This window comes from Vigna unguiculata, chromosome 11 (assembly GCF_037176805.1).
Source record: "Vigna unguiculata cultivar grain cowpea cultivar isolate G323 ecotype 2 chromosome 11, ASM3717680v1, whole genome shotgun sequence".
Taxonomy (NCBI): Eukaryota; Viridiplantae; Streptophyta; class Magnoliopsida; order Fabales; family Fabaceae; genus Vigna; species Vigna unguiculata.
In genome coordinates this window covers 41,473,908-41,487,985 of record NC_140802.1, presented here as the reverse complement: position 1 = coordinate 41,487,985, position 14,078 = coordinate 41,473,908, and the positions used below count along the sequence as shown (strand labels likewise).

The 14,078-nt window shown below is 30.7% G+C and overlaps 1 protein-coding gene and 1 pseudogene across 1 annotated transcript; both read right to left on the bottom strand.

Annotated features, from left to right (window-relative positions):
- Nucleotides 1–2,969: 2,969 nt before the first annotated feature.
- LOC114169055 (fasciclin-like arabinogalactan protein 11 pseudogene) lies at nucleotides 2,970–4,129 on the bottom strand (annotated as a pseudogene).
- A 726-nt stretch (nucleotides 4,130–4,855) lies between these two features.
- LOC114168874 (beta-galactosidase 8-like) lies at nucleotides 4,856–10,546 on the bottom strand. Its single transcript, XM_028053842.2, has 19 exons — nucleotides 10,356–10,546; nucleotides 10,153–10,248; nucleotides 9,805–9,917; nucleotides 9,661–9,727; nucleotides 9,482–9,574; nucleotides 9,205–9,348; nucleotides 8,947–9,035; nucleotides 8,703–8,808; nucleotides 8,521–8,608; nucleotides 8,242–8,360; nucleotides 7,639–7,800; nucleotides 7,282–7,484; nucleotides 7,106–7,194; nucleotides 6,836–6,945; nucleotides 6,345–6,458; nucleotides 6,142–6,243; nucleotides 5,730–5,941; nucleotides 5,305–5,641; nucleotides 4,856–5,195 (listed from the first exon to the last, which is right to left on the bottom strand). The coding sequence occupies exons 1-19, from the start codon at nucleotides 10,518–10,520 to the stop codon at nucleotides 5,088–5,090; spliced, it is 2,517 nt and encodes an 838-aa protein (XP_027909643.2). The 5' UTR covers nucleotides 10,521–10,546; the 3' UTR covers nucleotides 4,856–5,087.
- Between the last annotated feature and the right edge of the window lie 3,532 nt (nucleotides 10,547–14,078).

The window sequence follows — 14,078 nt, the reverse complement described above, 5'->3', positions numbered from 1 at the left end:
CAATAAAACTGATATTTATTATAAGTAAAGATTAAAAATATAAACTCATTTATTAATATAATATCGGAGCATAAAATTTAGGAGTCCAGACTCTCTACTGGCTTTTTTGATGTTGTTAGAATACGTTGTGTTGATATTTTAAATATCTTTTTATATATTTTAAAATGTCAAAATTAGTGGTAATCAGTATGTTATGAAGATATAGTAAAAGAGCAACACAAAAAACTCTGCAGAAAATCCAAATTCAAAATTTACACCACATTGTAGTCTCCAATAGTCACCACCCATAATCAACTGTACTAATGACATCTTCTCATATATGGTTAGAGGGTGGAGGATGCTTTGTTTGGCTAGTTTAGTTGTTTTTTTTTTTGGTTGATCATAAAGATAAAAGACATTTTCTTTATTGTTTAGATAGATGATACTATTAGTTCTTGAAAACCTGATATATACCTTGAGAGAGAACAAAATTCTATATAGATTTATAAGATATATGATTTGACAAAATGAGAGAGATAGAAAAACAATATTTAGAATAAAATTATAAAAAAAAATTATTTAAAATTTCTTTTAATCAACATATTTTTTAAATTTAACAATATTTAATATTTTAATACTTGTGACAACGTTTAATTGCTATGTTTTATTATCATAATAAAAAAGTACATATGCGTAACCACGTTTTTTCACTGCTGTAAACAAAAACTATAAATAAATAAAAAAATATTTGATTTAATCTTGAGGGAAATGAAACCAATGAAAATTATTTTTAATGTAATTTAGTTTAGTTTTTCAATTTTCTTTCGTTAATTTAAGCTAGACTAACACGATCGGAAACACAATAGATTTAATTTTGTTCAATTTGAGAATTTTTTATTTTAAAAAATATAGATAATAAATTTGAGGAAGTGAAAAAAAGAGAGATGAAAATGAGAAAAAAGAGAGTTATGATATACTTTTATTATGTGTCTTTATGCTGATGATTTAATATTTGTTTTCAATAATAATGACAATTTTAAACTTAATGTCTTATTTTTTATGGCTTGAGGTTATTCAGTAAGATAACGAATAATCATGTCACATGAAAGATATGTTAATGATATTTTCAAGAAGTTTAAGATAGAATATTAAAATATTCAAAGTTAGTTTATACACCAAGTGAAGAAAAAATAAAAATGATGACAAAAGGTAGATGAAACCCATTATATAAAAGTTTGATTCGTAATTAGTTTGATATCAAGATCATAGATTGTATTTGAAGTAGGATTGCTTAGCAAATTCATGATATAGCTACTCATGTGTCTTTAAAATATATTAATCATTCTAATTTTTATATTTTAAAATAATTAAAAAAATCAATATACTAATAATATAAGTGTATTTGAAAGGCTTAATAAAGAGACAACATAAAAAACTCATTAAAGCCATTCAAAATTGAGTTATTTTATAAATTGAAGAAAATGTTTGTTCTGAAAAAGTTTAAGCTGAACTAAAAGAATACAAGATTAATCAAGTTTTACCAAGCCACCTTATTTTAAGTTTCCTTTCAATTTAAGAAGTAGACGTAATTTCTATCTTTATTTTAATTACTTAATATATTTTGTGAATCTTATGTAAATTGTATTTACATAAATACGTAAATGATAAGTTATTGGATAATGAATTACGAAGTTAATTCTTTTTTCTTACATACTTATGTGAGTGTAAACTTCATTGAATATAATAATATCCCACTAATATCAATAACAATTAAATTTAAGTCACCACATAATTTAAGCATTTGTCTGAAATAATAAATACAAAGATATATCTAACCAAATAACCCATTAAAGTAAATAATAAAAGAAATTAGAAAAATTATAAATTCATTAATAATAGTGGTGTGGTTTAAAATAAGTTAGATATTAAAAATACTAATTTAAAAGGTTTAAAATAATTTGGTTTATTTCAACTTATTTAAATGGTTATTATTCTGTTAAATTTATTTAAGTAATTGTATAATTTAATTAAATTTTATAAATGCATTTTCAGAGTGTAGTTACGTTAGTTATGAGAATAAGCATCTTACCTACCCAGGAAATTAAAGTGCTACATCCATCTATGGCTACTAGTTTGGTGAGATTCCAAAGATTTAGCAGTGAAAGGGATTGGGATTGGGAAATCACATATTAAATTAATTCATCAATTATATTTATATTTAGTTTTTTCCCAAGATGGTGAGAGAAAAAGATTAAAAAAGTTCTCACGGAATTCGTTATTGTTTTATTTATGTAAGTTTAATTTATTTATTTTCCTTTATGTCATTTTCTCACCTAAGCTTACATCTCCATGTTTTACACTAACTAATACAAAAATGTTTTATTCCATTTTTCGCTATTTAATTTGCGATAGTGTTTTCCATAACCGACAACGATACACTGTACAAGTACGTGTTAACAAGGAAACTTGATGTCTTGTTCTCATACGACTAACTTAGTCATAAAGTAAGCGATGTTCAGAAAAAAACAAAATGTTTTAATTTAAATGTAAAACGGAAACTTATTTCTTCTTTAAATTATATATTTTTATTTTAAAACTTTTAAAAAAATAAAATAAATATAATTATCTTAACTTAATATTATTATTTTTTTTACATGTTAAATGATATTTAGAATGATATTCAAATTGTGTAAATAATTTAAAAATGAATTAAAATATCGTTTGAAACGTTATATATATAAATAAAAGTGTGGGATCACGGCACCTGAACCTCAAATTACAGGGTATTCATCACTTAGTCGAATGCCAAATTAGATTGAAGCAGTAGTTTAAACTAATTAGACCATTACCTAGAATTAATCTAAGTGGAGGAGTTCAAATGATATGCAGTGTGCTTAAAATTAGAGGTTTAAATTCGTAAAACCAAAGTTTCTATTAATTTCTCTTAAGAAGACATAATAAAGCTTGTAAACTATATTGAAGATACCATAAGTCAAAACACAACACTTGAATTAATTTATAGAGGAAAACAACAGTCACTCTGATTAATTCACCGCTACAATGTTCGAATTTCGCTCTGGACTCACAATATTCACTCCTTTCTCGCAATCACGCAACACAATTCATTCTTGAACATCGAATGTATACTAGCTTGAACGTTGGTAAATTCAGTGAAACCAATTTCGGTTTATGATGGCAATATCATAAGGAGAATTGGTCCAAGGACAAGAGACAACCACATTCCATGACTGATTTTCACAGTGCCAGAGGTACCGTTGGTGGAATTAATCTCAGATGATTCTGAGGAATCTGGAGACAGAGACTTTTCTTTATCTGCTTTAGGCGCCTTTGCCGAAGATTCTGGTGCCAGAGAGGGTGCCTTTGCAGGTGCCTTAGCAACAACAAAGAAGTCCATAGGAAGAAGAACCTTCCCCACCTTGTAAATAGCAAGATGCTTATCTGTGTATACAATGCCAGTGATGGTGGTGTTAACCTCACCTGTTGAGATGTTCACACTCCCTCCGTAACTTATCACATTCAGTTCCACCTTTCCAGGTTTATCCCCTGCAAGTGTTCTCACAGGGTTGGTCAGAGTATCAAAGTTGGAGCTAGACACATACTCTGAAAGAACATGGAACTGTAAGAGCTCGAGCTTTTGGCCATCAGAAAGAGAGTTGAGGAAGCCTGGTTTGAGTTCGGAGAAGGAACTGTCATCAGGTGCTAGAATGGTGATGCCACCTGATTTAGTAGTGAGGAGTTGTGCATTGAGTTGGTTGATCAATTGGGTGGTTTTCATGAGTCTGATAAGAATGTTGAATGACTTGGCCTGCCTCAGGATTCCAACAATGTCAACTGCTGAAGTGTCAGGAGTGGAATCACTTGGTGACTGTGGCAATGAGGGAACCAATGGTTGTTTAGGAGCTTCAGCTGGTGGGGTAGGTGTAGGTTGTGATGGTTTGAGGGGGGCAGAAGCTGGTGATAATTGGGCTAAAGTGGTGGTGAAATACAAAAATGAAACTAGCAGTGGTAGTGAGAAGGAAAAGAGACAATGCTTTTTCATCATTTTGGTTTTGTTAAATGATGGTTTAGAAAGTAGAGATGATACTGGAAAAGAGTGCTAATGATAGGAATTGTAATTGTAATGAGTAGTTGATGCATTGTTGATATGGTGGGGATGGGTTTTATAGAGAAAGTTTGGAAGTTGGAGACAATGATAGGTAGGTGAAGGGCTTTGTTTTTAGAACCTTAAATTGTGATTTCTGAGCATACACTCCGTTGTAAGCTGCAAAGGCCATTGAGGTGTTGCATCAATATATGAAGCATGGAGCAATGCACTTTAATGATTGATAGCCATATCAATCTGCCATTGCAATCAATTAAGTTTGTGAATGGTATTGTTTTTTTGCTGAGACCATGTAATCAAACAGTTTGAGTTTTTCTTTTTTTTCGGGTAAAGATAGGGCGAAAGAAAGAGTGGTTGATTAAACAGTAAAATCAATGTCAGTTAGTTTCCATGTCTCTGGATCATCATGAGCAGGTCGAACAATTTGCATAATATTAGGTGTATATGATGCATTTCCAATCATAATTCTAGTACACAATCTATTAGATCCATTTCCTGTTTCTTATATTTTACATAGGTCGAACAATAGTTATTATAAATAATTATGATAAAAGTTCCCTGAACGAATTATTGACATTCCATAACCCGGGTTTATAACTAGGTGATGATGTATCGAGACAAACAATGGCATAATATGTTGCCCCGCGTTTTCGTAAATCTAATGAATTTTATTTTAGAGAAGTTGTTCACTGTTTGTGTTTCTCAATCTTATATGTATGACAACAATTTCTTGTCCAGTGTGCAAGAAACCTTCCTTTAGAGTAAAAAACGACAATTATCACTTAACACATCATTTATAAGTGAAGAGTTTCCTCTTTCATAAAGTATAAATACACTGTTTTGTTTGACATTTTTTTCTTAGTTTAGTACCAGAATGCCATTTAACATTAAATAATGAGGAATCATTTGAGTCTAAGAGGCTTGTGAGAATGCAGAGTGTTATTCAGCCAAGTACAGACTAATAAGTGGGCTTGAAGCAGCATGTCTATGCACAAGAAGCTTCAACAGCTAAATTCTTTGCTACTCCTTCACATGGATCTCCGAATGTATTAATTGATACCTCAATTCTACAACTGCTTGATCCAATGCAGCCCTGTTAAAAAATGCACCTTAGAGTAAGTATAATCCAAATGAAAAAATAAAAAAAATTAGCCACACAAGAGACATGTATGAACTTATTGAAAGAGAAAGCAAGATAACACCTTCTGCACAACGGATAGAGCCTTATTGCTGCTGCAGTTTCCATGTTTGAAGTTCCCACAAGTCCCCTGAGGTGTTCCAAAACTCGCAAATTTAATGGAAGAGATCACCAGATTAGGATAAGGGCATTCCAGAAACAGTACAGGCTCTACTTTTCTTCCTGATTCTGCATCTGAATTCCATAAGTCTACATGTAGAGGGTGAGATTCAGATGCATAAGAACACACACTTGCTATCTGTTTTGTAGCAAAAGTGATTTTCTCAGGGTTGCCTCCGGTTTCCTCAAACAAAACAAGTGTGTTGCCTTCAGGTCGTAACCATGATCGTGGTACATGGTATCTGCAGGAATAGTTACTATATAAGTATCTAGCATGATTTCAACTTACTTTCAAGTTTCAACTTCTCATGCAGAATATGTAGCACTTACAATGCCTGTGATGGCTTTCCACAGTTCCTGAGACATTTGGATGCATGATAGGACCCTCTATAATTGCAGGAATCAGTACAACCATCACTTGGAGCAACATTCGTAGGCCAGTACCTCCCAATGCTCTGTCCATTCACCCAAGCCTCACCTTTTCCCATCCCCGTCATGTTAATTGCAACTGGATCACTACCAGAGGGCGCAGTGAAGTTTTTCTGATACAAAGTTTGTTTCCATTAGTTAACAGCAAAAACCATTTGCCCTAAAGTAGCATTCCCTTAATCTTATATGAGGTGTGTGATTGCTAAGATATCAGGTGCACACAGTTTAGTAATAGTGACTTTGTCTTGTTATGCAGTTATAACGATAAGAGGGTAATTAATTTCAGTAGATTCCATATTCTGATAAAGATTACCTTGTACCAAATCAATGGTTGGTTTATAGGTAAAGTAGATTGTGAATTCCACTGGCCAAAACTTCCACTGGATGGACCCAAATCTTCACCTTTAAGACCAATCTGAGTTCACAAAATTATAAACAGTGTATTTTATCTTCATCAGAACCTCAAAATGAGAAATAAAATCTGGATTTGGTTACGCCAGAAAGTCTGAGACTAACCTGATATGTCCAGTTATGGGAGGACAGATCAAGAGAGCTACCATTGTTCAAACTTTTCAGTATCACAGGGCCAGTGATTCCTGCACCCCTTAAGTCAAAAAAAGCTCCGTAGTTCTGATGCACATAAGGAATGCATTAGTTGATTTGGTGATGAGAACCGGTTTGTGTCAGGAATAATCCAAGTATGAGTCAAAGTTTCACGTTATCAAAGTTCGACGTTAGATAAAAAAGGCAAAGTTAAATGTGGTGTCAAATGCCTATATGTGTAAGACTAATGTTGTGGTGTCAAATGCCTATATGTGTAAGACTAATGTCGTATATATTGAACCAAAATTTCTTAATGACTATATCCTATAACCCATATGATGAAAAATATATATAATTCCAACAGTGGTAAGTGGTATCAAAGCCGATAGGTAGAAAAGACAAAATTAAACACTATATACCATGAATGATAAAATATAAACAAATTAGAAGAAGAAAAGCCAAACCTGGAGCCCAACAGTTAAACTCAGTAGATCAATTGTGTTCTTCCCAGCCACTAGTGTGACGGGGATGTCTACTTTGACTGCAGCTTTGTCTTTGGTTCCCGTTCCACTGCCTGAAAAAGTTCTCGATAGTGTCAGAAATAAGTATCTTTATTGATAAATGATGAGTTATTCCATATAAAGAACAGGACATTTTGGCAAGAAACAATCTATGAACGATTGATCTTAATCGACCATGAATATCATCATGTCATTGCTTTAAATTTTATATACCTGCAAGCTTCCCATTTATGAAAGCATGAAGAGCATGACCAAGGGATTCAATGTGAAGAACAGTTTGAGTACCAGCATCAAGATCGATGCTGCAGAAAGAAACCATGAAAAGTGTCACCATGGGGCATAGAATTTGAAATCAGAAGAAAGCTTTATCAACTAGAAGGTGCACTTACCTTAATGAATACCACAAGTAATCACTTCTATCACCAGTTGTATTTATTTGCTCCACTAGCCCAAATTTTGAGAATGAATCAGCCTTTGAAATGCCAACAGGTTCACTAATCCAACTCCATCTCGAGCTAGAATCATCCGAAGAACCAATCTTTTCTTTTAAAGATTCAGTTGTGAAGCTTGAAATTGTTGATACAGAACTAATCTATCATATCATAAACAACTGTAGGTTATGACATTTCTTGTCATAGGAAACAAAAGAAAAGATCTAAACTACAGATAGATTAACCACATGTATCATGAAAGTAGCTTCATTCAGTTGAACTATCTATTTAGATCTCAAAGCTGATGAGCCAAACCTTTGCAGTATTAAGCACTACATTCCTGCAGTCTGGTAAGATGCTGACAGACCACGCGGGTAGGTGATATGAATTTCCATTGAAGGTCACATTTGCATCAGATGTTTCATTGTTGTTGGCAATGAAGGCAGCACAGGTAGATCCTGTCTTGTAAACTGCAGCCTGTGTTTTAATAGTAAATGTTAAGATATGTAATTATACCGTTCATGTCACTGAAGTTTCTACTCCATTGGGATAATTGATTCTAAATCTTAGTTTGACATTCACGATCCTTCTTTAACCAACATTTATGCCAAGTGATGCTTGATTAAATGGTATACATTATTTAAAGAGAAGAGACTGACTCTTGATAAAGCTAGTAAAACAAGTATTCACCCAGAAGAGAAAGAATAGAACCTTCACTGACCAGACTGCAATATTTTTCCACAATCAATAAAAGGCAACACAAAATTGGGAAGGAGGGAGGAACTAGCAGACTATGACAAATTGACAAAATCTGGTAGACCTCTAAAGTTTTGTGGGATTTTGGTAAAATTTGAGACATATAGGCCACTAAGATAATGCGGAAACTGTGGCCTAAATTTGAAAGGACCACTTTATTACCTCTATATTTGGTCCAATAGATGTGATTGTTGGATCAGTAGCTGTCAGTGCTTCTTCACAAAGTTTTATGGCCTTATGCAAGTCTTTAAGGTGGCCCCACTTAGGTTGTCTAATAGTTCCTGCATCATGCAGTTCAGATATATTTAGAAGAATATACATCAAATTTTGAGCTTTGACATTACATATAAAATGAGAATATGATGTCAAGTTAAAGTTTGTTTTTATAATTCTGCAGAATCGACAATTAATATGAGATACAAAGGTTTAAAGAATCCATACCATACTCATCAATTGGAGAATCATAGTCATAACTAGTAGAAATGAAAGGTCCACCGGTAGTTCGGCCAAAATTAGTCCCTCCATGATACTTTTTCCAAGCAAGGAACAGAAAAAAGTAGAAAGCATCAGCTCTTTTCCTATCTTGAATATCTTAAATCCTTAAACATGTAACATTGTATTACCATGTAGTAATTATTAAAAGTTCCACCTAGTTGGTAAAAGCGTGCCACAGCAAAAGCAAGATCTTCCACTGGTCTATAAGGCACAGCACCACCAAACGCAAGAAACCTACAGTTTCACAGAGTTCAAAAGGTTACAACAAAAAGAAAAGTACAGTTGAATGAGAAAGTGATACACAATCAATCAGATCATCTTTGAGTATGACATTCAAATAACTAAAGGATTTATATAGAAAAGGACACTAACCATCCACTCCAGTTCTCAGTCCACATTTTTGGCTTTGAGTTAGAGTTTGGATTGAATTGGTCGCAGTAAAATCCATTGCATGTGTTAATCTGAGTGCAGTTAAGATTACAAATTATGGAGTAAACAATCAAGTAGGATAAGTGTATACAGCAAAATAGTAAGATTGGTCTATTCAGGAATCAGGAAAATAGCCAATGCAGTAAAATATGAATTACATAACAGTTTAAGTTGATGGCTGGCTAAAAGGAGAAAACTTACAATTGGGTCAGGAGCATCTGCCTGTTGGCACATTACCCAAGGAACCCCTGTATCAAGAGAAGTTGCCATCGATGCAGCCCATTTGATGTAGGATTTAGCAGCAGGACCATAGGCCGCATCAATGTTTCCATATTCATTTTCGACCTGCCATTACATACTAAGTATTACATAACTTTTTCATATTTAAAAAGTATGCAGTAGGCCATTTAGAATTCGAGAATGTCTGTCTATACTACTCTTCCACCAGTGGATGCATTTATTGAAGTTTAAGAAAAACCTGAGACAAAATAATTGGTCTTCCCTGTGATGCATAGAGGTTCTCTTTCTTCATCATATCCACAATCATAGCGGTGAACCGCTTCATTTCATCCTGAAGACAATTAAATTTCACATGATAAAAGGAAGCAGAGGCAGCAGAATGAGCCATGCAGGAAGAGAAAAAAGGGATATAATTACCTTAAATGGTTTGTTATCAGTTCGGAACTGAATTCCCGGAATAAAATGTAGCCAAAGAGGGAAACCACTGCTCAGAAAAGTTTAAGGCCACGATCAGATTTGAACTTCTTTGTGAAAAAAATGCATATAAAGATCATATTTTACCCGTAGTTCCATTCAGCACATGCGTATGGACCAATCCGCAGATGCACATACAGACCTGCTGCTGCCACTGTCTTCACGAATTTAACCAAATCTGCACTACCTTCAAAATTATACTGCCAAGCCAAAGCACACACTCCATCATTTATTTATTCACAAATTTAAGCTTTTGATTGACATTAAGAAATACCCTCTATCTCATTGTTCTTATTAACTCAGAAAAAATATGTGAAGCAGTGAAAAATCACACACTTGGTTCGATTACTGAGCAAGTTTGAAAAAACAACTCTATGCAATGCAAGTAACAGTGAACAACAGAAACTATAGAAGAATGGTAATAGTAATAATAACCTGGCCTTGAACTGGTTCGTGTAAGTTCCAGAAAACATAAGTCTCAATCACATCAAGTCCTCCATATTTGGACTTTTGAATGATGTCTGGCCACATCTGCAACAACAAATACCACCCCTTTTAATCCAAAGTTCATAAACATAGGAAAAAAATAGTTTACATGTAACATTACACAGACATAGAAAGAGGGTAATGAAGAGAACCTCTGGAGTGCTACGAGGGTAATGGATAGAACCAGAGACCAAGACTCTCCGCTTGCCATCAATGATCAATGCTCTGTGATCATACGTGACATTTGCACAAAACGAAGTAGGGGCATAAATGCAGAAGAACCAAAGCAAAACCAAGAGAATATGTGTCACTTTCATTGCCTTTTTCGAGTTGTGAGTGCAAAACAAACAAACACAAGCAACTGAGGAATGAGTCACTCTTTCATTTCCTGTATTTATAGGCACCAATGATTTTTCTGAAGTTAAGACACACTTGAACAGAGCAACTGCTAGAACTGCACTGTTACTCAAGGAAGAGTGCATTGCACAATAATCTTCTTTTTTTTTTTTTCTGTTTATGTATTTATTTCCTATTATGTCATTACTTTTTTACAAATTTATCATTTATTTTATCTCATATTTCCTTATTTGATAAAAAGTTGGGATGTTTAAGCTTGTACAAGAGTCTATTCAAGCAGGTTTCATGCACAAGATCTTCCACTATTAAAGATCTTCAGATTTTCAAAAAAGGGCCGGAAAGGAAACTATTTAGTAGAAAAGTGTTTCAATTATTATTTTATTTGGATGTTGTTATTATTATTATTAGTATAATTTACACATTTTTAAATATATATGATATCATATTAATACTATATGATGTCATATTAATAGATAATGATATTATAATATTATTAAATTAATATATAAAATAAATTTATATTTATTAAGTAGAGTGAAATAAATGAAAGAAAGAAAATAAAAAAATATTAATAAATAAAGGAATGAAAAAAAATTATTAGGATAGTTTTATAGAAAAGTGTAAAATTAAGTATTATGTTTTAAAAAATAAATAAATAATTATGTTGTAAAAGATAAATTAAAAAGAAGGTAATTGTGGAAATAAGAAAGTTTTATTTTTGCATATAGTTATAAATTTATATAATAATGTAATTTAAAGATTTTAAAATGTAATAATATTTTAAAATAAAATTATGCCTTCATATTTAGATCACATGGTGTATCCGAAATTTAAAGACATGCTATGAGTATTCATCAAACCTTATCTTAAAAAAAAAAATCTCTTTTAGAAAAATCGTTTTCAGATAATATGATACTGTTACATTAGTTTTTTTTTTTCTTTTTTTAAATACTATTAATTAATTATGTTTTTCTATTTTGTGGAAGTTTGCATAGCTTTTTTAATGATGCATCTTTACCTTCTTTTGATTATCTAATTATTTATGATTATTTACTAAAGCAAATTTCCACTCATTATTTATTTTCTGAACTTACTAGGATGGAATTTTTTTCTTTCCCCCCCCCCCCCCAAAAAAAAAATTACTTTCTTTGGTGGATTTGTATCTTTTTGCAAATATTAAACTTCCAACTAAGGTCACATTAGGCTTTGCAAATATTAAACTTCACCAATGATATCATTTTGTTTAATAAAGGGGTTTTCACTCCCTTATCTATTTTCTAAATTCACCTCAATGTAATATTTTTCATCCCAAAGAAAATATAATTAATATTGTTCACGAGCCTTTCTATGTTGTCCATATTATTAACTATCAACTTTTATTTAATTTTGATTAGTTGTAGTCAGTTATGTAGTGAAACACCTTTATCACTCTTATACTTATTTCTAAACTAATATTTTTTCTTCCAACAAAAATATAAAATTTATTCTTCTTTATTTTAAATAATAAATTCATAAATGTGATAAAAATAATCATGTTTTAAAGAATATAATTAATATTCATTTAAGAAAAGCGGAAAGAATATTTTGGATAAATTTTACATATATAATAATTAATTAAACTTACTGTTTTAAACAAGTAGATAAAAATTTCATTTCAGATTAAGATTGTAATTAATTAATGACGTAATTTATATAGAAATTGGTAAACCATGTTTGTTTGGATTTCAATTGACAACTTTAAATCATCTTTATTTTTATTAAACACATTTTACATTCTTTTTCTTTATATCTAATGGGAATACAAATTAGTATATTCTTTTTTTAACTCTAATTAAGCTAAACCACTAATCTTTCTAAGTAGGGTTAAATATGTTTTTGTTTCCTCAAGTTTTAGTGAATTTTGGAATTAGTCCCTCTTCGAAACTTGATACCAATTTAATCATTCATCTTTAGAAATGTGTGGATTTAGTCCTTCTTATCAAATTTTGTTAAGTTTATTTGACATTGTAAATGCATTTTATGATAATATTTAAGTTAACATTGAAGCGAAAGTGTGTCAAATGGTATAAACAATTCAAATACTATCATGAAATGCACTTGAAACATCAAATAAACTTAATAAAAATTGATAATAAGGACTAAATCCACACATTTCTAAAGATGAAGGACTAAATTGGTATCAAGTTTCGAAGAGGGACTAATTCCAAAATTCATTAAAATTTGAGGGACCAAAAACATATTTAACCCTTCTAAGTAAAATCTAAACATATACTATAATCTTAATCACAATGAAATATTTTTAAATTATTATATGTACTACCAATAAAATACCCAATAAAATACATTTTGAAGTTAATAGTTATGTCCAATACTATATATAATTTTTTAAGTGTTAATGATAACATACTACGCAAGCAACATCACTAATATAATTATCATAATGACATTAGTAATATAAGATAATCATTTTGTGAGACAAAAAAATTAATTTATTATTATTAAATGTCAAATTTAATCAAAATTTTATTTCTTCATTATCAAATGATATTAATCACACTTTTTTAAAAATAATTACTTTCTCTTACAATTTTTATAAATTTATTCCTTTAAAAAGAACTGATTAATTTAACTTTTTGGCGGGAAGAAAGATTCTACATTAAAACGAGTTAAAAAAAAAGATAGGAGAGAGGGAGTTGCTTTAAAGGATAATAAATAATTAGATAATCAAAATTAGTAAAAAATTGAATATTTTATAAAGCTTGATATTCAAACTTGCACCTGATAGACAAATTTTTAATTAATAAATTTTTATCAAAACTTAACAGATACTAAAAGTTAATTAAATAGATTAGCTGTATCTTGTGGATTGAAGACACAAATTATGTAATCATTATTATCCTTATAAATATGAGATTAATTAGGTAAAAAAACAAGTGAAAAAGGAGAAGGAAATAAATGATTAGATGCGGATAGTATTCTGCATCTATAGTAATTACATAATCAAAATTATTAAAAAAATGGATAATTAATAAAGCTTAATGTATCAAAATTTCACATAATAGACAAATTTTTAATTATTATTTTTTTAATCAAAACTTAATAGATGCTAAAGTTAATGGAATAGTTTAGCTCTCTTGTTAGATTGAAGACACAAATTACGTAATCATTATTATCCTTTTAAATAAATTAATCAGGTAAAAAAATCAAGTGAGAAATAATCAATTAAATACACAAATTATATTATTGAAAAAAGTATAATGATAAATTTAATGTTAGCAATTAAATTAGTTAATTTTCTTAAAATAAATTAAATGAAAAAATTCTTATAAATAATTTCTTAGGAGAGAGAGTCCAAAAAGAAATAAAACATACTATAGGGTAATAACTTCCTTAAAACATGCGACTACACTGTTTTTGTTTGACATTTTTTTCCTTAGTACCAGAATGCCATTTAACATTAAATAACGAGGAATCATTTCTAACTATGAGTCTCAGAGACTTGTGAGACTGCAGAGTGT